The following is a 24,940-nucleotide window of genomic DNA, read 5'->3' as shown; positions in this document are numbered from 1 at the left end:
CTGGATCAAACAGCCAGAATAACTCTCTTCCCCATGATCTCACTGTATTTCAAATATCATCCATTGCCTCGCCACTGTTTTCTCAACCCCACTAAAGCCTCTGGTGCCCCTGAACCTCCCAGGCGGCAAAAGAAAGCCCAGAGAGGCTCGGCGCCTAACTGTAAGTCACCCCGGAACAGGCGTCCAGCTCCAATTTCGGGGCGGGTTGCCCGGCTCCGCGTGGGGGTAGGCTCGGGCAGGACAGACGGCGTGGGGGAAGGAGGAGGAGAGAGCAGGCGGCGGAGGAGGGGAAAGCCGGCAAGAGGAGGGAGCAGGCGGAGGAGACACATGCGCGCTGCCGCCGCCGCCGCCGCAGTCCTTAGCTTCCCGGGGACAGGAAACCTTCAAGACCGAGCTGCCACTGGCGCCTCCCGGTCCGCGCCCTATTCTGCGCGCTTGGTCTCAGCCTTCTCCCGCAATCCCAGCGTCTTTCGGGGGAGTACAGCAGGGACTCAGCCCCAGCTGCCGTCTTCCTGCCGCGGAAAGCTGTGACCCCCCCCGCAGGAGCGGCGGGGAGGGGTGGGGGGCCCGGGAGAAGATGGCGACGCCGGGAAACGAACCCCAACCTTTCGTCCCTGCCGTCTCCGTTGCTACTCTGCATCCACATCATCATTCCCACCACCACCACCACCAGCACCACGGAGGAACCGGAGTCAGCGGCGGGACCGGTGGCGGCGGCGGCGGCAGCGGGGGTTTCAACCTGCCCTTGAACCGGGGTCTGGAGCGCGCGCTGGAGGAGGCGGCCAACTCTGGGGGCTTGAACCTGAGCGCCAGGAAATTGAAGGAATTTCCCAGGACCGCGGTCCCCGGGCATGACCTCTCCGACACCGTGCAGGCAGGTGAGAGAAGGCCGAGGGGCAGGCAGTGGGTGTGGGGGGCCGGCTGTCGTGTTTTCCCGACGCGGTGGCCAATGTGAGATCTGATCGCGCTAGGGGTCCATTCTGCGCGGGTTCTCTGGAGCAGGCGCGTGGGCGCGGGTTCTGCAGAGGGTATGGTGGCCCGCCTCACCCCACAGTACGTTGCCAGGAGGGCCGGGTTGTGCTTGGCTGCTGAGCCCGAGTGCGCGCGTCCCGGGCTCTCCACCCAGTGTCTGTCGCGCTGGGGAAGTGGCCGTGGGACTGGGACTTGCGGGTGCGCACTGAGCGCGGAGTGGAAGTGGAAGGATTTGAGCGACTGAGCCGGCTTCCTGGGCCGTGAGCATGGCCAGGAACCCCAGCGAGGGCAGACGCGTTTGCCCTCAACCCGGTCAAACCCTCTTTGCATCGAGGCGTCGCCTATCCTGGTGGGGAAAGCCAGACAAAGGTGGCACGCCCTCGTCCGACCCGAGGGCATCCACGCGCCGCGGCGAGACCCCCTCGGCGACATCCCTGAGCTTTCGGGCAACTCGGTGCCGCCTGCGAGGGGGTGCCGAGCCTTCCTCTTCCTGTGCCTGTGTGAGGAAGTAGCCACCGCGATCGCGGTGAATCCTAGTCGGCTGTCGTTTCGGAAGCAATCCATTCTCTCCTTCCTTGCTTTTCGCCCTCCGCCCACACTTTAGGGTTCCCATCACCCGGACTACCTGGTTTTCAGTAACGCGACCTTTTGCGGGGGCTCTGGATGGGAAGCATGATATGGTAAAAGAAAAGTAATTAAAGCGAGCAGGTTCTCTGGTGTGAACCCGGCAAGTTGTAACTCGCGCCAATAAGCAGCCAGCTTTTTCAAGTTATGTCATGTGTTGACATATTTCTGAGCCGTCTGCCTTCTCTTTGGTTGTTGGAGTTGTAGGAGCGGGATCCATAAACAGGAAGCAGGGTGGTGGAATGGGATTGGGGCCTTGGGATCTGTACAGAACTGACTTGGTTTCCGACCATCCGGTTCCGCTCTCTGGGGGACGGTTTGTATCCTGGCAAGTGTCCAGCGTTTTCAGGGCAGTGGGTGCCCCATTTTGGAGCTACCGCCCAGACCTCTTGGCTGAGTGTCAGGCCCCCTGGATCCTGTATGACTTAACCCTTAGGTCAAGATCTTCCAGTTTTCTCTTACAGAGGAAGAAGGGGGTGGGGCAATGGAGCAGGCAGTGGCTTTTGGATGCTAGGTTTCCAGTGCTCTTTTCCCCCTTTAATTCAATAAACATTTATCGGCATCCTTAACTAGTATTTAGATGGAGTTCTGAGTTCACTGGGGGCTAGAAATGCTCTCCAGGGTCATTAAACTTGGTTATTTGGATTTAGGGACAGTCTGGAATGGGCAAGACAGGGAATTTCCAGAGTTGAGCTGTTAGCAGCTGGGGGCTGTCTTTTGATAGGACCTTTTAGTTTCATCTTCTCAAGTAGAAGTTGTCCAGGAATTGCCTGAATCATTAACTTCAAAAAAATCTATTAAGTTCTACCTCCATAGAGTGTACCATGAATTATAGAAGAGTTGTGTAGGACTGCAGAAAACAGAGACCAGCAGGACCAATAATACTATGTGTTTCTCCAGTTCTGCAGGAAGGCTCACGGTCCTTCCTCTTCTTCAGTAATGCTGATGCTCATTACCAAATTAGGTGAACCTGATGTGTTTGTTGTGTTGGCATTTCTTTGAGAAAACCAGTGCTTTAAATGGGAACCACATCTTTCACTTATGACCTTGCCATGTGAGGTTGGTGCTTAAAAATGTTCCTTCCTGTTCTCTGCTTGCTTGTGGCCGGCTTAGGCTGTGGGTTTTGCAGGTTTTTATTTTGAATCTTACTTGCACACATTTAGTTTTTAGAAAATTTGAACTAGTTAAAATTCAGAATCTTTATGTTAATTCCTCATCCAGAAATACAATGTTATTTGGGACAGAGGGGCAAAGAGATGTCACCTGAGTTTGTAGGCACTTAATAAAGAGAAAAAAATAGTCAGTGATTTTTCCATGACATTTGAATACCCAAAAGGTATTAAAGATTTGCTTCTGCAAAACATCTTTGACTCAGGTAAAAAGCTGGGTGTAAACCACGTGTATTCTTCTCTTTATTCTAAATAAATATTTAGGTGAGCACTGTTCCTTATTTAGATGAGCAAAAAGCAAAATAAAGTAAGGGGTTAAAGGGATTTTCATCATGCATGATGCTGACCTTTCCTACAAATGAAGAGTTCTAGTGGAGTTGAAAGTTTGAATAGTAATATATGCAACAAAGATAGTTGTTTCTCCTCGGCTTATAGAATATCTCTTAAATCAAAATATCACATGAAGTTTCTTAAAGACATTTTCATGAATTTTGCCAGAGAGAGAGGGACAGCAAGCTTTTTCTCCTGGTTAAGTTGTCTTGTGAAAAGTAACTCTTCTGGCAGCCACCTATGCAAAACTGTACTCTTGGGCAATGTAGCATATCTGAGCAGAGTTGAAAACCAAAGTGTAAACACAGAAACATAGAGGCCGGAACTGCTCAGTAGAAGTGTAAGCTCTGTCACTCAAGTGCATATACTTTATTCATAGGAAAAAACTCTCACGCTCTCACTTTGGACTCATTAGTTTACTTCTGTTTCAAAGTAAGTTTTGTTGTGAGATGCTAGTCTTGTAGCAGATGAGAAGGGGAAAGATGCAGTGGTACAGATGGCACTGACCCAGATGGACAAAACCTAAGAGCCACAATTAGCACTTACTGAGTGCACTTTTATGTGCTGAGAACTTTATCTACGTTATCACAGTCCTCACTTGGCATAGTCATATTTTCCTTTACAGGTGGGGAGACTGGGATGGAGAGAAGTCAGGTCACAGGCTCAAGACTAAATCCCTACTTAGAGGCCAACTAGTGATTTGAATCCTGACAGCCTCATGACCCTGAGTTTGTTTTTGACAATCTCTGGTTAAGCAGAGGGAAAGATTGGAGAGGGACAGAATGTGGGAGGTGTTCTGGAGATTCATTTAATCACCATCTCTTCTGTAAATAGTTATTGAGCTCTACAAGTGGATACAGGGGATTCAGTAGTGTCCAAAAGAGAAACCTTGTTCTTCTTCCTGTGAAGCTTTTACTCTAGTTGGAGGGAGGGATGAAGAGATAAATTAAGAAATTCATTTTGCAGGATGAGTAGGAAGAGTTAAGGATAGAAGTAAAACTTGCTTCATAGACACATAGGCTGTTTATATTGACTTGCAGTAGCCTGTAACAAGGGCATGATGATGACTGCGATGGATAGAAACTAAAGTATAAAATTGTGCCTGATAAAAAAGTATAAGATGTGCCCTGCACGGTGGTGCACACCTATAATCCCAACAACTTGGGAGTCTGAGGCAGGAGGATCAAGAGTTCAAAACCAGCCTCAGCAAAAGTGAGGTGCGGGGCTGGGGATATGGCTCAAGTGGTAGCGCACTCCCCTAGCATGTGTGATGCACTGGGTTTGATTCTCAGCCCCACGTAAAAATAAAGATGTTGTGTACCCCTAAAACTAAAAAATATTTATTAAAAAAAAGTGAGTGGTCTCTAAATAAAATACAAAATAGGGCTGGGGATGTGGCTCAGTGGTTGAGTGCCCCTGAGTTCAATCCCTAGTACCAAAAAAGAAAAAGAAAAAGTACAAGATGCCCATCAGTAAAGCGTTTTTTTTTTTTTTTTCCTATGCTGATTTATTAAGTAGTGTCATTTTGGATGGAGAAATTCCAAAGGGTGTTTGTATGACTGAAGTAAAGTGGACTGAAAGAGGAATAAGAATAGAAATCTGAAACTGATTGCCTGAAGTTCTAAAGCAGAGGAACAAACTTAAGCTTGGAGTGTGGAACATTCCTTGAAAGCTGGTCTTGTTAAGGATGAGGCGTATCAGCAGTATTTTCCCCCCAATACTGAATGCAAGGGTGCTCCTACTGAGCCACATCCCCAGCCCTATTTATTTATTTGTTTGTCTGTTTTTAAGACAGGGTTTCCCAGCCTAGGCTTTGAACTTGCAATTTTCATGCCACAGCCGCATGTACACTCACACTGGCTATTGTCAGTATTTGTGAGGTGACTGTGAGCAAGCAGGAAAGACTATATGGGAAATGAAGAGTTTGTCCAAGGAGAAATATAAAAATGTGGCATAGAAATACTTGAGTGAATGTTTTCTTTTATGAGTATGTGGTGCCAGGGACCAAATCCAGAGCCTCATGCATGCTATGCAAGTGCTCTACCACTGAGCTCTCCCCCCCAGCCCTGAATGTGTATTTTTTATGTTCAGGTATGGATTTCTGTAGATGCAAAGGATGAGACAGTAATATATGAGAAGCTAATAGTTCCAGGAAGCTGCAGGAGCTGCCAAGAAGGAGCTCAAGGTGATAAATCTCCAAATAGCATTTGTTAAGCATTGTGTACAGAATGCAGGGGAAAGGTTCTTTGTGTGAAGTTGATTAGAAAAGACTTCCATAGGAGAGTAGGATTTGGATGGAAGGGATTTGGTTAGAAATTCCCATGGACATTCTGTTATTGGAAAAATGGTTCCAAGATGTGGAGTGAATGCCTGTCATTAAAATTCTAAGATTCTGAATAAGAGAGGTTTATTTAAGCCTGCCCTCTGGTCATATCCTCTCAACCCACTGCCACTGTGTAATGGGGTAACAGTGCAGGGCTCCTATGACCCTTTGAGGAATCTGGAAATGGCTGAGGCCTGGGATTTGTCAGCCTGTGGGATTGACACCCTAGTGCCTGAGCTGGCTCTCTCAGATGACTGTCTGATTCAAAGACGTTTCTTCTGAGATTTGTGGGTGACTTATCTGCTGAAGGCGGACGTCCTCTACCCTGCTTTCATCCTCTAGCCACCAGGTCTTTGGATATTTGTACTTTTCTGTCATTGGAATTCACAAAGGACTTGATAAAGAAATCTATTTTAACAACATGCTCTGTTCCATAATTTTGGTCACAAAGATTTTTCACTATTAAACATACTGAAACTTTTGAAATCACATGAATTTTCTATGTTCTTTTAAAGGTACATTTCTTGAATTATTTTTGTTCTGTTGAATTAAATGTATTAGTTATTGTAATTATCTAATTAAATATATTAGTTATTAGTAATCATCAATTTTTGTGGCAGTCACTAATTTTAAAAATGTATTTATTCATTACCTGTATTTTATTTATTTTTTTATTACAATTATTTTAAATATCCATCCATTCATAAACAATTAGTTATATCCTTTCCCCTTCTGATTATAATTTTTTATTTTGTTGATTAATTTCTCTCTTGTTAAGATATAGAGGACTTATAATTTAAAAGCTTTTGGAACCACTAAGATTCAATGTGGATAGAGGTTCTGAATCATGTCCAGATGTGCTTCCATGTGTTTGTGGAATGGCAAAAACAGTCTATGCCAATATAACAACATGCTCCTCTCATTGCCTGTGTTGCAGGCTACTTTATTGAAAAGGCAAGAGCTTACTTATCATTGTGCTTCTAGAATAGTACCATACATATGATTATAAGCCAGGAAACTTCTGGGGATTTTTTTTTTTTTTGTGGGTGTGTCAGTTTATAAAAGAACAGCCTAAGGTTTTGCCCTTCATTGTTGAAATGATTCTGCTGGATAGCTTTGTCAGTCAACAATCATTTTATTTTTGGTAGAGGCATAAATTTGGCCCAAATTTGGTGCACCCTTCCATTTAACAGTTTTTATTTCAGTTACTGATAATTTTTCTTGAGTTGCTGAAGCAAATTGAAATTTTCCGTGCTGTGGCTTAGTAAGTGTTTGGTATCAACATTTAAGGGTAGATGCCTTTGGAAACTCATTTCCATTGTTGGTCAATTCAAAAATCTGTTTCCTTTGCTCTTGCTGTCCTGGTGGGTGCATAGTCTTTTTCTGACCTGTCATTCAACTTCTTCATTGCTTGTTTGAACAGAATGTGTTCCTTCTTAGTGTGTACTTTCCTGTCCCCCACCTTTGTTTTTATAAATGTAAAGTCTTTTTAAAAAAAAAAAACATGGAGCTTGGGTAGAGCGCTTGCCTAGCAAGTGTGAGGCACTGGGTTCTATCATCACCACATAAAAATGAATAAATAAAGTTATAGTGTACATCTACAATAAGAAAATTTTTAAAAAAATTTAAGCCAGGCAGTGTTTACTTACTCTTTGTATTTCCCCTTAGTCACCTCCGTCCATACCCTGTGCTGGCCCTGTGCTGCCTTGTCTGTGCTTTCAGAGACTTACTTGAGTAAATTAAATGCAGAAATGCTCTACCTGAGGTGGCTGTGGGTTCAATTAAGCCATGACACTTCAACTTTGGTCAAAGCTTCATGAAAACCTGTTTGTGAGGCTCCTTTCCAGATTTTGTTCATCTTTTTTTGAGGATTGAACTTCAGCCTCAGAGAGATATCAGGCAAAGCTGGCTTGGGATGAGTCCACCAGTTTGTGAACTCTTCCAGTAATTGTTTCAATTGCCAGGATTAAGGAGATTTAGTCAATAATTGAAAATAAAAATTCTTCAATGGTAAGGTGCACCAAATTTTGGCGTATGTACACCCACTGAGAAATAAGATGTCAAGTGACTAACAAACTATTCAATAAAAAGAATTTAAGGATGAGAGTCAAACCTTAGGCTGTTCTTTTACAAACTGGCACAAACCAAAAATTCCCAGAGGTCTCCTGGCCTTTAATTGTATGGTATTATTCTAGAAGTATGATTAATATGCTCTTGCTTTTCAGTAAATTAGCCTGTAACATAAGCAATGGGTAGAGCATGTTATGTTGGTGGAGATTGTTTTTGCCTTGATTATTTTGCAGTGATTATCTAGTTATAAAATTATAATCTGTCATAAAAGTTTTCTGGATGTAAGATACCAGACTCAACTTTGGCTGATGCTTTTATTTATGCATAACTCATAGGAAGCCTGGCTTCTGTTGTTGTTATTGTCCTTTTGCTGCAAGATTTTTTATATCAGAATTTTGCTATGACAGGTGTTTTGTGTGTGTGTGTGTGTGTATGTGATATGAATTGTTTCACAAAGCAAAAACCAACCAACCAACCAACCAAAACCAACAAAACAAACCAGCAAGAAAGGAAAGAGGGGAAAAAAGTCAGAATTCCAAATATGACTTAATTTGGGAAAAAGTAGGCCTACTAATATAGAGTCAAGCATCAGTACGGCTGCGTTTTTGTTTTTGTTTTGTACTGGTGATTGAACCCAGGAGTACTTCACCACTGAGCTTACATCCCCAGCTTTATTTATTTATTTTTAAATTCTGACATAGGGTCTTGTGAAGTTGTTGAGGCTGGCCTTGAACTTGTGATCTTCCTGCCTCCACCTCCCAAATTGCTGGGATTATGGGCATGAGCCACTATGCCCGGCATGCATGTGTTATTCTTCATCTGAATTTGAGAGTTCAGTGATATTGCTTCCATATTCTGTAGTAAGAAATACTACATTTGGGAACCATCTGTTCCCATAAAATAATTCAAAAATAAAGTGATTTTGTTTACATGAACAGAAAGTTGACCAACTGTGAGAATTTGGCTTCTTTTGCTTATTCTAGCAATGCAAGAGAAGGAAAATGCCTTTTTAGTTAGATTTTTGTGTATGTTCATAGTTTTCCCCAACTATATCCTCCATCACTGGCCATAAAGAGGATATACTTGGGAGGAAAAAACAAAATCGGAGAGTAACAATGTTTGATTTTCATAATAGTACTTTTTTTTTCTTAATAAGAGATTATTGTTCCTATGTTCATAGCAATTTGATGCAAAGGCAGCTCAACTTGCCCTACCTGAAATTCTTATAGAATATTTTTAAGTCATGGAGGGTACGTAATCTGATTGTGGGGTCTTCCTGATGTTTATTTTTCTTCCTCCTGCTGTTTCCTTCTGTCCATCTGCTGGTGGGGACCTGAGGAGGGTGTGAGAGGAAACAGGGCCAGAGCTTCCCCCAGCTTAGTGATTTCTAAATTTCCTCCTCACTGTTCTTGACAAATGTGCGGAGAAAGGCTCTCATCTTTTTTTTCTAATCCTCTGGCTTCCCACCTGGCCTTGCTTTTGACAGCTGACCCCTGTAGTGCTTATACACAGTTTTGCCACACAATGTGTTCCTCTAATATTCTTCCCTATTTTTGATGTTTATGCCATGTAGGGTGAGGAACAGCATCAGTATGTCCACCTGGTCCAGTTAGCTTAGCTCTGATTTAACTCACTTTGTCTCCGTAGGCAGCAGTGGTAATTCAAAGATAGTACCACCAACAGACTTTCTGACTTGCCCTCCTCTAGACTGCCTTAATTTTGCTTTTCTAGCTCATTCACCTCCTGTCCTCACTCCTCACTGCCCTGTGAGATTCTGCTTACCTCCTTCTCACTTCAGTCTCCCCAGGCCTGCTTAGACAGCCTCCCTGCCAGCCTCTCCTTTGACATCTCAGCATTGAATCATGCCTAGCCTTAAGGCATCTTTGTATTATTTTCTTCGTGGCCTTCTTCTTGATTGCACACCACAGTCTTTCCTTATTCATGGTTTTATGTATTCATGGTTTCAGTTACCTGCAGTCATCCGAAGTCCCAGAATATTAAATGGAAAATTCCAGAAATAAACCATTCACAAGTTTCATATTGTGTGCTATTCTCAGTAGTGTGATGAACTCTAGTGCTGTTCTGCTCCATCCCACTGGGACTGAATCATCTCTTTGTGCAGAGTATTCATGATCTATATGCTACCTACCCATTAGTCACTTAGTGGCCATCTTGGTTATCAAATGGCCTAATGCAGTATGCCAGCGCTTGGTTCAAGTAACCCCTATGTGGTAGCCCAGTGCAACATCGCAATGCCTGTCGTTCATTTCACTTCATCTCATGGCGTAGACATTGTATGATCTCACTTCATCACAGGAAGAGTGACTACTATACCCAGATATTTTTAGAGAGACTAGAGAGACAACCACATTCACATAACTTTTATTACAGTATGTTGTCATAATTTTCCTATTTTATGTTAGTTATCGTTAATTTCTTTTTTTTTAGTTTAGATGGACACATACCTTTTTATTTGTTTGTTTATTTATTTATTTATTTTTATGTGGTGCTGAGGATCAAACCCAGTGCCTCATATATGTAAGGCTAGTGCTCTAGCACAGAGCTACAACCCCAGCCCTATTGTTACTTTCTTATTGTGCTTAATCCATAAATTAAACTTTTTCAAAGGTATGTATGCAAAGGAAAAAAGCATAGTATACATAGGGTTCAGTTCTATCCATGTTTTCAGGCATCCACAGGGGTGTTGGGACACAACTCCCTTAGAAAAGGAAAAAAAACAGTGTATTTTCCCCAGTTTTAAGCTTTCCTCCTTCAAAGAGATTTGACTTCTCTTCCTGATTTGTGTGTCTTCCGTGTCTATCACAGGAAGCGCTAGATGGGCCTCAGTGCTTCTGTCTCCTCTTTCTGCCCTTCGTCTCTGCACTTTTCTAACATGGTCTCGGATGGAGAGATCCCCTCTCCTGTCTTTGTGCACATTTAGCTGTGCTCTCGTTCCTGGTGCTCCCCTTATTTCTCAGCTGGTGTCTTTTTACTTCTCAGCATTGCCCACTGTGTTAGTCTGCTAGGGCCACCTTGATTGCACACCACAGACTGGGGACAGAAGTTTATTTTCTCACAGTTCTGGAGACTAGAAGTCCAAGATGAAAGCATTGGCCGGTTTGACTTCTCTCTTGACTCGCACAGGACCATCTTCCCCACGTGTCTGTAGGTGGCCTGTCCTCTGGGTACACACATCCTTGGTATCTCACGGTGAGTCCAGCTTTCCTCTGGGGTTCATCCAGATGACCTAATAGAACCTCGTTAAAGGCTCTGTCTCCAGCTGCGGTTGCACTGGAGGTTAGGGCTTCCAGGTGAATTTTGGGTGGACACAATTCAGCCCATAATACCTGCTTGCTCACCCTGAGGTACCTGGTAGCTGCTGCTCTCTCCCCTGCCTGGGTAAACTGACCTTGGACCTGTACTAGGCTGACCTTTATGCTGCCCTTCCAGCATTAAGCCTACCTCATTCACCATCTTCTCTGGTTTGAATGTGGCTTGAACATGTCCCCCAAAGGCTCACACGAATAACTTGGTCCCCAGTGATACTGAGAGGTGGTGGAACCTTCAAGAGGTTAATCAGAACAGAGTAATGTTCTTCTTGTGAGACCCCTGCGTTAGTTCTTCAGACACTGAGTTTTTACAAAATGAGGCCTCCCCATGCACTTGGCTGCTTCTGCGTGCAACTGTTTCCATTTCTGCTTCATCGCCATGTTGTGACATAGCCAAGAGGGTTCTCACTAGAGGCTGACCCAGTGGGGCTGCCTGACCTTGGACTTCCAGCCTTCAAACTTCCAATCTTCCAACTGGAAGATTAACAAACCTTTATTCTTTTTAAAGTACTCAGGTATTTTGTTATAGCAGCAGAAAATGGGACTAACACACCATCCCTTCCTCAGGACCTAGATAGCATTTTCTCTAACACTCACCTGGGCCTGTGGTTAGAGTCTCAACAAATGCTGTTGAGCACTTAAATGTGCTGTACAGTGATGGAAGAGCCACATGAACATTAAAAAAAAAATGGATAACTCCCACTTACTTGGGTCCTCCTCTCATTTCTCATGGATTTGGAATCTTCCGTTTGGTGGCTGACAAGTCTCTAGAGTCATTTTTCCCTCAGTGATGGTGAGATTGCTTCTCATGAACATTGAGAAGTTGTTTGGTAAGCACTGTGACTTGTGGAAGTCAAGAGAGTTGTCAGGAATTCTGAAGGAGACAGGCAGGGATTCTGCCATATTGCATAGCAAATAAAGAAATTAGTACATCAAGAAAAGCTGCTTGACATTTTTTGAGCATCAATCATATGTCAGGATCTAACGGCTCATTAAAAAGTAAGAGTTGTAGTTTGAACGACTTCACAGAATTTGGTGAGGATTAAAGAAATAATACACTTGAAAGTAGTTTTCACTTGTGAGTATTTCTGTGAACGTTGTCATTTTCAGATCAAGCCTTTCCACCCTTAGCCAAAGGGGCCTTCTTGCCTCTTTTTTCATTAGTATAGCTTAGTGTTTAAAAGTTGGGTCTTTTGAACCTCAAAGATTTGGGTCCAAGTCTGGGCTTTGTCACTTATAAGTGAGTCACTTTGGCCAGATAAAACTTGTCAGCTTCAAATTAGAGGTAATAATTGTATGACTTAGTAGAGATTGTGGGGGGGCAGAGATTATATGTAACAACAGATGATATGATGTTATCAAGTGCTTTCTTGGTGGCACTGGGTCTTGCTTCAAGCGCTTTACATGTAAATACATGTACTATACATGTTACATCATTTATTTATTTTTTTTATGCCTTTGTTTTTCTATTTATTTTTATGTGGTGCTGAGAATCGAACCCAGGGCCTCGCATACGCTAGATGAGCACTCTACTGCTGAGGCCCAGCCCCAGCCCCTGTTAAGTCATTTATTGCTTGTTAAGTATTCCACAGTAGGTGGCCCTGCCATAACTCCTAGCCCTACTGGGGTTTGAAAAGGGAGTTTAGAAACCTAGAAACCATCCATTCATATCTCTCCCTTATTTAGTTGCTGCGCACACACTGAGGCTCAGAGAGCTTATTTAGTTGGCTAAGGCCACATAGTAGGATGGGGGGTAGGTGCGAGCGTCAAGGCAGAGTTCACGGGCTCATATTAAAGGGTTTTGTCTGTGGAATCGGGGTCTCCTTTGGGATGGAGGGAAGATCTTCCCTTTCTCCTGTACGCTTCTTAGGTCAGACCCACCCAGGCCAGCCATGCAGCAGGCTGCAAAGAACAGAAAATGCTGTGGAACCTTTAATAACATATGGCCCAAAGCTGCGGAGAATTAGACATGAGACTAACAGAGGTTACAGATTAAACACGTTAGTTCAGGCTTTTACTGCCTGTGGTTGGGGGACACGCATAGGCTCCTTGTAAACTGGATTCCAAGCATTAACAGCCATGTTAGGCAGCCCCTGACTCACAAACCAGAGGCCAGGGAAGGTTTTTCAGAGTGACCTTGTGTTTTAAAAGTGGGAAGACATTTTCCTGTGGAAACATTGTAGTAGCAGGGATTGGGTTCTCTTATCCACCCAGGAAGGCTATTTAACCCTAGCAGACATGGACCTTTGGGTTAGTGGTTACTTTCTTATTGTTTCTTTGGAAAAACGCTGCCTCAGTTCTGACGTGATACCCTGAATCTGGAGAAGTGGGCTCCTGTCCCTGGAGGGTAATTCTCTCCCTTCTGGTTGTTTCTACCAAGAGCCAGAGTTGCCTGACTCCTTTCCCAGGCTGCTTGATCCGTGGGTCCAGCAACTGGGTGTCCCTCCACATTGGTGTTGGGAGCCAGGTTTGGCATAAGCCAGGAATCCGCAGAAGTCAGCTCTGGAGTCAAGAGAGACCACTATGCAGGATGGAGCAGGACCGAGAGCCACCCACCTGAGGGGGACAGCCAGGATTTAGACACTTCCTGAATTAATTTTTTATTTCTCATATTATCTCCCAATTATTAATTTTACAATTGGAGGGAAGTTATTGCATCTCTCTGAAGCCCAGGTTTATAATTTGTTAAAAGCAAAAATACTCTTTACCCCTTGGGTAAATCAACTTATGTTGATATACAAAGTAAGATGCAGTACCCTGAGCAGGCCTGGTCCCCAGTGAGTGACCTACTAAAGCCTCGTTTTGTTGTTGATGTCCACAGGGCTAGGTGGTATGGTTTTCTTCAATCAAATAAAAAGTAGGTAGTTGTTAGCATGTCATTAGCATGGTGGCTAAGAGCATAGATTGTGGTTGGGGCTTTGTCTTGGCTCTTCCAGATCATGGCTTCATGATCCCTTCACTGGGCCTTGGTTTCCCCATCATAAATGGGGGTAGTAATCATAGGATTATTGGGTGAAGGAAATGAAAGGATTATGTGTCAACTGCTCAGGTCATTGCCTGGCACTGATTTTTCCACTATTCTGAGACTGCATATTTTTAGAAAAGATATTCAATCTTATAAGGCACAGGAAGGTTAACTTCCTGGAAATATTATGACATTAATCAAATAATCTCAATATTCAAAAAGCTGGAAGGGGGTGTGCTCAGTTTGTGTGTGGGCCTCGTTTCTATTCTTTTGACAATCTTGGGAGGATTGTAGGGAAGGCAGAAGACACTGGATGGGGAAGAGATTCCCTTGCGTTATGCGTTTCGCTTCTGGTCTGGTTGAGCCAGGATCTTCTCCTGAGCTTTTGCTCTTTTCCCCTCAGTTTAACAGTGTTCTTTGGTCTGGTTTGATTTTCACCAGGACAGAGAAATCCCGAGGGGAACAAATCTAATACAGAAGGATGAGCTCAAGATTCTTACAGTGGAGGATGGGGAGTCGCATTCCTGGGCCACTTTAGGTATTTAGGTGCAAGGTGCTGGTGACTTTCATTTTGTCCTCAGGCTTGGAGGGCTGGGAAGGAGGACAGAGCGGGCTCTCAAGAGGAGCACTTGGGGTGCATCTCTGCACCTTCTGGAAGAGTCCTGCAATTAACCAAATGCTCCTCCAGATTGGAAGTAAAGACACTGATCATTTTTTTCATGCTCTTGGCAAAAACCAGTTTGGGAATCTTTATGTTCCTGGAGACCTCTTTGAGGATGTGCATCCAATGTTTCAGTAAGAAGTGAGGACATGCCTTTGAGAAGGTGGAGATTCAGGAGTAAAAACAAAGATCCAAATCTGTGTCTTTCTCATTGTGTTACTGGTAACTGACCTTTATTTTGAGATTTAATCAGAAGTTATTTCATTAAAAACCTCATGATCCTGATCCTTCAGCATCATCCTGAAGATGCTATAAGGAAAAGGAAAGGGCCATCATTTGTTGAGCAGCATCACTGCTAGGTTTAGGGTCTCTCAGAGTGATTTCTTGTTTAGTCCCCAAATTACCCTTGAGAAGTCAGCAGTGGTGGTGTCACTCAGAAGGGAATGTAGCAGCTGGGCAATCTGACTGCATATGTGGGACCAGTAAAGATGGGGCTAGAGTTGGAACCCAAACTCTCAAGAGGAGCCAGAGTCCCCTCTGTTTTATTGGACACTAAATATTTAGAGCCAGAGGAACAGAATAGAGAAGATTTTAAGAATCAAGCCCAGAGCATTTTGACAATTGGTTCTCAGGATAGCACAGAGATTTTGGGGTTCATCCCTGAATAAGACCCAGATTCCTGACCCATGTGATTTTCCACACTAAACTGAAGGTGACCACAGAAGACCCAGGTGTCCGTCTTGGAAATTCCAGCCATGAACTTCACCTGTTTGTAAATTGCCAGCTATTGGCTCCATTTCTGAGAATTGTGTTTTATTTTTTCCCCATATTTTATAATTGGTGCATCATAGTTGTACATAATGGTAGGATTTGTTGTTACATACTCATACAAGCACATAATATAACAATATAATTCCCTGGAGTGTTCCCTTTCTTTCCGCTCTTCCTTCCTCCTGGTTCCTTTCATTTATTCTGCTGATCTTCCTTCCTTCTACTTTCCTAAGATCCCCACCATCTTTCTTTCCCTTTTTCCTTTCTAGCTTCCACATGAGAGAAAACATGTGGTTCTTTCCTTCACATAATGTTCTCAAGTTCCGTCCATTTTCCTGCAAATGACATAATCTCATTTTTCTTTATGGCAGAATAAAACTTCATTGTGTGTATATGTATCATATTTTCCTTTTCCATTCATCCAGTGATGGACTCCTAGGCTGTTTCCATAGTTTGGCTGTTGTGCGTTGTGCAGTTATAAACATGGGTATGCATGTATTGCTGTAGTATGATGACTTACTTCTTTAGAAAAAATAGACCAGCAGTGGGATAGCTGGGTTCTATGGTGGTTCCTTGCCTAGTCTTTTGAGGAACCTACATGCTGTTTTTCATAGTGGTGGTTAGAATCCCATCAACAGTGTGTTTCTTTCTCCATACACTCTCCAGCATTTATTATTGTTCATATCTAAGAAATGTGTTTTAAAGTAACTAACTGTTGTTAGTTTTAAAAATTCTTCAAGATGTTTATTAAAAAATGTAGATATGTACTTAGGTTTTAGTTTGGTGCAAACTTTACTTTTGGACTTTATAATATATAACCTAATGGTCCATTAACATTTTACTAAATTTCATTCTCTCCAATGAGAAATTAACAGCTGTTGGGTAAAAGACCAGTAAGGTTTCTTTCTTGAACATTCTTTTTGTAATACCAATGATTATTTTCTAAAAGCAGTTTTATGTATTAAGAATCATTGATTTTTTTTGAATTTTTTATTTGTTCGACTTAGTTGTACATGACAGCAGAATGCATTTCAGTTCATCATTACACAAATGGAATGCAACATTGATTTTATTTCTAAAAATGTATTTTTTTCAATACACTAATTAATATTCTTTTAAAATCTTATAAATGAATAGCAGGGCAGCAGAAGATTATGCAGAAATGATGGCTAAAAGCCAAAATTTTTTTTCTAGTATGCAATTTGAATCTAATTTAAAGGAACCTGCTTGTGCAATTGAAAGTAAATAGATCTGTCTTTGTGCATTTCCCTCAGAGGTGTGGATGATATCTCTGCATGCAATTTAAGGCAGTTACGTGTGGTTTTGGGTTTTCTGTTTTTTTATTTTTTCTTTAGACAGCCTGGATAAATCCAAATGGTTTTAGTTGTATCCATCATTCTAGTAGTTTTACACTTTGTTCCGATACTTCCAGTTAATATGTTCTTGTGTCTGTGCAATAATTTAAAGGGTACTATGCGGTAACCTTATGTGTGTGCATTTCCTAAATCTGATCTATTTTATAAAACCAAGTGGGCAGCTGTGAAGACCTGCTTTTGTACTCCCCCCACAATCACCCAGGCTCCTTCCTTGGAATCGGTATGTTAATGAAGGCTGGTGTCTCAATATGACATTTGCACAGTGGGAGTGTGGAGGTAATATGCCCTAATAGAGGCCTTGATGTTGGCTTCCAAGGCTGAGTGACAGAGACAGTGGAACCCAGCTAAGAACTTTCACAGGCAGGCAGCCTCAGTCCGTCTAGAGTGCTTTCATGGTTTCAGTGTGTGTTTTCTCTGGTGCCCCTGAGTGTCAGACCCCTTCTTTCCTTGAGCAGCCTATGTACAACCTCCGAATACCACAAGGTAGATGGGATTGGACGAGCTCTATCACCCTTGGATAAATGACTCCTGCTTTCGGTCATGTCACTTTGCTAAATCCATGCAACACTCTTATGTGTTCTGAGAGAACATGAGGTGATTTTGGACACTGATAGAGGTGCTCTTAGACGATGCTCCTAATAGGTTGATCCTCAGTCCAGGTTGTCATAAGCAGTCTTGGTTTGTACCCTTGCCATGGCCTAATTAATATTAGCACCCCCTTTTAACACATCCCAGTTGGATATACTGTATGGTCTTCCCACACATACAGGGCATGGCAGATGGTAGATACATTTTTTTTCTTTAATTGATACTGGGGATTGAACCAGGGGTGCTCTACTACTGAGCTATATCCCTAGCTCTTTTTATTTTTATTTTTTATTTTAAGGCAGGGTGTCACTATGTTGCCCGAACTGGTCTCCAATTCATGATTCTCCTGCCTCAGCCACCTGAGTCACTGGGATTACAGGCATGTGTCATGGTGCATGGCTAGATACCATCTTTTGAAAATAAATAGAAATGGAGACAGGTGAAGTGGCTTGCCTGTGTCCCTCAGCCAGTCTTGTCAGATCAAGTTCACGATTAGACTAGCATAGGCTGGTCATCTTTTGTCAGTTGCCCAGAATTGTGTCATTTGAAAGAATTACTGGACTTTGCTGATTTCATGCCAAGAAACCCTCTCCTTAAGGTCTTTGGCAGTTGTTGTGAATTTTAGCTGGCTAAATATAGCAATACTTTAAAAATTATAAAATATCAAATACATAGAAAGGAGTCTATACACCATGTAGACATGATTTAAATAATGACAATCATGTAGACATGGTGACAGAAAACAGTTGGGACTAGAGGTGGGGAGTCAGTCACCTGGAAAAAGGGTGTGGGGATGATGGTAGTGTTCCTTGCTTGCCATGATGGGTACACAGGTACATACATTTATCAGAATGCCATGCTTGAAATGGGTGCATTTTATTGTATGGAAATCATAACTTGATAAAATACACTAAAATACACCTATATATGCACTATCCAGCTTAAAAAGTAGAACATTTCTAATACCTTTTTAAGCTGTGTGCCGGTTGCTGATTCCAATGGACAAGCTAGGGTTTTTTCTGTTTTCTTTTTCTTTTCTTTTTTTTTTTTTTAAATTAGCGCTTGATAATTATATGAAATAGCAGAATTCATTGTTTGATATTTGTTTATGCAAACAATGTAACAATATAATTTGGTCAGTTTCATTTCATTGCACCTCCCTTCCTCCTCCCCTCCTTTTTCTCCTTTTTATTTTCATGAGACACCCCTCTCCCACCTTTTATTTTCCTTTCTTTTCTCTAGCTTCCACATAGGTGAGAAAACATAGGACCCTTGATTTTCTGAGTTTGGCTTGTTTTGCTTCACGTAACGCTTTCAAGTTCCATTCATTTTTCTACAAATGGCATAATTTCATTCTTTATGTGGGAATAAAACTCCACTGTGTATATAGCCCACATTATCTTTACCCATTCGTCCGTTGACAGATACCTAGGCTGGTTTCATAATCTGGCTCTTATGAATTGCCCCTGCTGTAACATGGTCATGCCTGCATCACGATAGTATGCTGATTTTAATTATTTTGGATAAATATCGAGGAATGGCCTAGCTGGGTCATGTTGTTCCATTCCTAGTCTTTTGAGGAACTTCCACACTGATTTCCATGGTGGTTGTACTAATTTACAGTCCCACCAACAGTGTAAAAATGTTTGTTTTTCTCCACATCCTCTCCAGCATTTATTATTTGTATTCTTGATAGCTGCTATTCTAAGTGGAGTGAGATGAAATTGCGGCGTAGTTTCTGATTTGCGTTTCCCTGATTGCGAAAAATGTTAAACATTTTTTCATATATTTTTATGCCATTTGAATTTCTTCTTCTGAGAAGTGTCTGTTTAGTTCATTTGCTCATTTATTGACTGAGCCATTTGGGTTTTTGGTGGTAATATTTTTGAGTTCTTTATATGTTCTGGATATTAACCCAGAAGAGTAGCTGGGTTATCTAGGTTATCTCTTTACACTCTTATTTCCTTTGCTGTATAGGAACTTTTTAATTTGATGCCATCTGATTTGTTAATTCAAATTAACAAATTGATCTTATTTTCTGAGCTTTAGGAGTTCTTTAAGGAAGTTGTTGCCTGTGCCTATGTGATGGAGAGCTGATTCTACATTTTTCTTGTAGCATTTGCCAAGTTTCTGGTTCAATTCCTAGGTCCTTGATCCATTTTGAGTTGACTTTTGTGCAGGGTGACAGAAATCTAGTTTTATTCTTTCTATTTATGGATAACCAGTTTTTCCCAGCACCATTTTAAAAAAAATTCTCATTTCTCCAGTGTGTGGCAAGCTGTTTTTAAAATACAGGAAAACTGGAGCCTTACAACTGAATCAATACCCACTTTTAGAAGACTGATGTTTCTATTTTAGTGGACAGGTGCTTTGATCTCATTTTCTTTTATTTGAAGTAGGTTATTAATGCTTTTAACTCACAGATATTTCGATTTCAATATAATAAGTGGCATTTTATTTTATTGTTAGAAAACAGTGATGCTGAGCCAAGTTTCCCAGGAACACTAGAATGATGTTAGCCAATCAAGTCCAAGGCATTCATTTAGTACCTACTGAATGCCAGACACTGCAGATATGATCTCACGTTCTCCTCCCCAGCCTTAAATTTCCTCACTGCTGTGTGTGGACTGAAGTTCACAGGTGCTAAGTAGCTTGCTCAGGATCCCCGTGGAGGAGTGGAGTAGCCAGGGTTTGAACCCCAGTTGCTGATTCTGAAAGATGAACCTCCTTTTCCACCAGGTGCCTTGTCAAAGTGAACTGCCCTTTGCTGGGGACAGTGGAACACTCTGGCTAGCTTCCCAGGTTGTGTCCTGTAGCCCTGGATCATGTGGCCTGTCACTTCCCACCTTCCCAAGTCACAACTGTGATCCTGCACCCTTCCTGCCCAGGCCCCTCCCCTGGCTCTCTCCTGCCTGCCCACCCAGGCTCAGCTGCCAGGAGCTCTGGTGCCTCTGGAATGTGACACCACCCTGCTTCTCCTACTGGGCCTTCCTTTTGCCTTCCTCAAGGGCCTTTTCTTAAGTGTCCCCATTGTTCCAGGTTAAGTGGCTCCATTTTACCTTTAAGATGCCTTTCTCCTGCATTTACCAGGTAGAACAGAACAGAAAAGGAAACAGTCACAACCCTCCCCTCCTCTGGTCCCTGTCAGTCATCCTCAGATTTGCAGCTCCTGATCTTACTGCAGTTCCCCTAGCCCCAGCCTCTCTCCCACCCTTCACCTCCATCTTGTGGTCTGTAACAGGCAGTTACACTGATTGAATGGACCCTTGGTGGTTCTCGAATTTCATGTCTTTCTTCTCCAATTAGTAGTAGTAGTAGTAATAATATAATATAATAATAATAACTTTATTTGTTGAGTCAGATATTGTACCCTGTACTTTATGTGGCTTATATCATTTAACTCCTAAAATTATCTTGGGAGGCAAATACACATTTTCTCCATTTTCAAGATTGGAAAATCGAGGTTCAGAGAGAAATGCCCAAGATCACAGAGCTATTAAGTGGAAAGACAGATTCCAACCTTGTTTGACTATTCTGTGATGGAGCCTAAGGGAAGGGAGACTGACTTTTGCTGAGCCTTTCCCACAGCTGTGCTGTGTGTGGAGGGTTTAGCATATTGTCGCTGGGGATCCTTGCCTTAACATTCAGTTAGATATACATGGTCTCCAAAAACCTGCAGCTCTGTTTAAATAATTAAGTCAAGGTTACAGAGCGGATAAGTGGAGAGATCCAAATTAAATCAGAGCTTCTGTCCCAAGGGATGCCTTCCTGCATCCAGGGTAAGTCTTTGCAGGGACCAGCATAGGGCTGGATATTAGTGAAACTTTTCAATTAGTTACAGATTGGTTGCCAAACAAACAAAAACAAAACAAAGACTTTTTAAAAAATCTGTTCTAATTATACATGACAGTAGAATGCATTTTGACACATTGTATACAAATGGAGCATAACTTCTCATTCCTCTGGCTGTACATGGTGCTGAGTCACACCCGTAGTGTAATCATATATGTGTATAAGGTAATACTGTCTGTCTCATTCCACCTTCCTTCCCACCCCCACTGAAGCCATCTGCACAATCCAAAGTTCCTTCATCCCCTTAGAACCGCCTCTCCCCACTATGGATCAGCTTCCACTTATCAGAGAAAACATTCGGCCTTAAAACAAAGACATTTTTAATTCTGTTAGAAGCATGCACCTGGAAGGCATATTTCAGCAGGGAAGTCTAGAGCCCATAGAGAGAATTACAGTTTTAGAAGAGACAGGGTGGAAACAGATAGGCTACCATAGGTAGCTGACATGCATGGCAGCCACAGAATTTCTTATTTGTCTTTGGAGAGAAGAGTGTCTAAAATTAAAAAAAGAAGAGAGAAGGTGATGCTGTATTCCCGTTCAGATTGTCCAGTGGCTGCATTGTTAGCCTAGAACAGTCGGCCAACTTCATTGATCCTCCCTTTCTCTACCTGCCTTTCTCAGATTCAGAAGCTCACGGTAACAGCTGGTTGTGCTGGGTCTTTCCGCCGGTGGGTTTGTACACCACTGCCATTCACCCTAAAGCACATCCTTCAGGGTAATTTAACATTTTTTAAAAACCCACACCTACAAAAAGTAAAAATAAAATAGGAACTCCTTTATGTTCTAAAAATGTTAGAATTTTGGTGATCAAAACACATATATTCTGCCTGTCCATCTTGTAAGCTATGCTTCTGGGCTTTCAGTCCAGGTCACCAGGCACTGAAAGGACAGGCCTGCATGAGGAGTCTCTCCTGGGCCTTGGAGTATGTCCTCCACTTTCATTTTCATCATCGAGGTGTTTGTCTTGAGGGTGCTGCTTGCCAAGGGAACCGTTGTTGGTGGTATTTGCAGCGATGGACGTTAGCACAGAGCCAGAGACTCAGGTGACGGTGGGCCCCAGCCCTGTCTTCTATGCAGTGCCTTTGTGCTCTCAGGACTTGGGCAAGAGTTGGCCATGTGCTCTGGATTTCTCAAAGTGGGCTAGGCCTGTCATTCCCAAAGGCCGTGAGGCTTTCTAGAATGTGCTGGATGTGGAAGCCTTCCCAGGGTGGATGCCCACGTGCTCAAGTCACTGTGTCTTTATGGGATGGCTCCCATGCCTTCTTGCTGTGACCGTCCATGAGGATTAATGTCATAGCTGTTTGGAATATGGGCTTGGAATCTAACAGATGAAGGTCAGAATCTGGCTCTGTCACTTCGATGACACTCTCGGATGATTTGGCACAATTCATAAATGTGTCTGAGCCTCTCATTTCTTATCTGTAAAGTGAAAGTAATAAACATTTTATGGAGTTGAGAAAGTAACGAACTTTAAGTATACAACATGTGTGTGTGTGCGCGCGCGTGTGTGCAATTGCTAGTGGCTGTTTATTGAACTGCGATGCCCACACAGGGAGAGCTATTCTTAGAGAGGAGGGGTCTCCTCACTGTTCCCAACCCCCATCTATGCTGGGGACCTGCATCTGTCTGTGCCACTAGTCTGGGAACATATTTCTCGGCTGGTACAGCTGTCTCCATGTTCCCTTGATCTGCCAGCATGGGGCGAGGCCACTCCATGTGGGCTTCTTCCTCCTCGTATCCCGGTCCCAGGCTGTGCCTGAGGACTCCCTAGCCTGGTGTCTACCCAGCCTGGAGCTTGCTGCTCTTTGAAGGAGGACTTTGTTTTTGTCGCAGGCTGCCTGGGAAACAGGTGCTGGCCCTCTGAAGCTGTCGTCCTCTCATCAGATACATTTATCTTACATGAACCATCCTGGGACTTACTGCATCATATCTTTAAACTCTGTGACTTTAATTTTGATGACAAAAAATCAAATTTTGACTTTAATTGTTGACAGTACCCTATCATACTGCGCTGTGTTTTGGCTCTTGGTAAAATATAGAATGGATAAAAGAGAGAACGAAGAGAGAGAAATAGATGCTGATTGGAGAGTAGGTTGATCTAAAAGTAAATTCTGCATTTTTACTATGAATACTTCAGAGTGATAATTCTTAACAGAGAGGAGCAGGTATAGTTTGGAAAAATATTTATAACCATTATTTTCATTATATTGGCTAAAGACAAATGCTCAACAAAAATTTCCCAACTTGTGGAGTCACATAGAAGGTAGAGTGGGGAGTGAGCCATTGCACAGGCTTCAAAAGACTTTAAACAAGTTCAGAATCCACACCCCACATTTTATAAACCCACAGCTGTGTTATTTCATTCATTTATACTATTCATTCATTCATCCAACAGATATTTATTATCCAGCATATGTAAACTGCTCATGAGCTCCTCCTTCCCGTATTTTTGGCTGTGATAAGGGTAGCTGCCTGCACAATGGCTTGGAATGCCCTGCTGGGTCAGGGTTCCTGCAGGTGACTTTGAGTAAGTTGCATAACTTCTCTGTAATCTGGATGCCTTATTCATAAAGTAGAAATAATAGTGGCCCCTATCTCAGAGGGCTCTGGGGGGTTTCAGGGAATGCAGAGCCATGCCTGGCGCAAGAGAGACACTCCATAAATGTGAGCTGTTGTTACTTGATTGCTTCTTCATGATTCTTCTCTCCTTCCATCATTGAATACTGAGGGACACCTTGGTTCTCCTTTTCTCTTGTATCTAAAGTGCCCAATTCTTAGGACAGTGTCTGGCCTTTGGTAGGAGTTTTGTACCTATTTGGGCTTAATAAATGCATGAACAAATGAATGGATGAATGAATGCCAAATTCAATGGTGGATATTCTGTAGACACCATTGACCAAAACCTGGGGTCTGCCATAATGGAGCAGGTAGTCATATGGAAGAGAGAACTAGAGGAATACCAACAGAAGGTGACAAGTGACATGCCAGGAAAGAAATGGGTGACACTGTTTTGGATTGCAGGACGAGAGAGAAGTAGCATTTTCAGACTATGGTAGATCGACTGATAAACAGGTCATATTTTCCCTTCAGACATTTGAAGACTTAAAACGATTATTTGTGTTCTCTCCCTAACTTTTTAAAGCATTTCCATCTGAATTATTCTCTCTTTGAACATAAGAACTATTATGTTCATGTTCTGAGTCTTTAAAAAAGAAGGTAAATAGACTAATGATTTAAAAGGTCTTTAAAACTGTAACCTAAAATTAATTAGGAAACACTCATTTAATTTTGGTTGCCTGGGATTAATTTGTATTTTGGGAGTTTTGGGTGTGTTTATTTGTTTTGGTATATGCTTGTTTCTTGGTTTTTCCTAATCTTTTCCTTGTCTGTCCAGATACATTCTATTTTTTTGGCAGCAGGTTATACATAATACAAATTTTGCATTGTCTTAGTCTTGGGATGAGGTTTAAATGAAATATTTACCAGTATATTCTGGACTATTTGAATAGCAATATCCATTCTTTTGTCCAGTGGATAGTGAGATAAATGAAAAAAAAAATCAAACCAAAATATACCGATGGATAAGAACCACCTCTTTTAATAGGTAGAACTCCTTATTAGAGTTTATTCTTCTTTCCATTCCTGTTGTACCTGATTCTGTTCTATCAAAGAGCTTCTGGAAGAATAATGTGCTACTGGTTCCTGCCACCAGCATCAATGAGAACGGTGGTGATTTCTGCAGATCAGTAACTGTTTTTCAGGAGTAAAGATTATGCACCTCAGCTATGCAACTCTTATTGTATTTTGCTCTGGCTGTAGACCCTGGCTTAGGAGGCTTTCCTTTGCTTGTGTTATGTTCACAAATGATTCTCTCTTCAAGTTGAAGGACATATTGCACTACAGCCTAAAT

The 24,940-nt window shown here is 42.4% G+C and overlaps 1 protein-coding gene across 3 annotated transcripts in view; it reads left to right on the top strand.

Annotated features, from left to right (window-relative positions):
• Nucleotides 1-299: 299 nt before the first annotated feature.
• Nucleotides 300-24,940, top strand: part of Lrch1 (leucine rich repeats and calponin homology domain containing 1) — a 186,984-nt gene continuing 162,343 nt past the window's right edge. Inside the window, exon 1 of one of the 3 annotated variants that reach the window (XM_058582577.1) lies at nucleotides 300-878. In XM_058582577.1, coding sequence (XP_058438560.1) covers nucleotides 578-878 — 301 coding nt within the window. In that variant the 5' untranslated portion in view covers nucleotides 300-577. The remainder of the gene's footprint in view (nucleotides 879-24,940) is intronic. The other 2 variants (XM_046454073.2, XM_046454072.2) reach the window with 2 other exon arrangements.

Source organism: Marmota monax, unplaced genomic scaffold, assembly GCF_021218885.2.
Source record: "Marmota monax isolate L192 unplaced genomic scaffold, Marmota_monax_Labrador192_F-V1.1 WCK01_AAM20220418_F8-fsc00011, whole genome shotgun sequence".
NCBI lineage: Eukaryota > Metazoa > Chordata > Mammalia > Rodentia > Sciuridae > Marmota > Marmota monax.
This window is presented reverse-complemented; position numbering and strand designations above follow the sequence as displayed.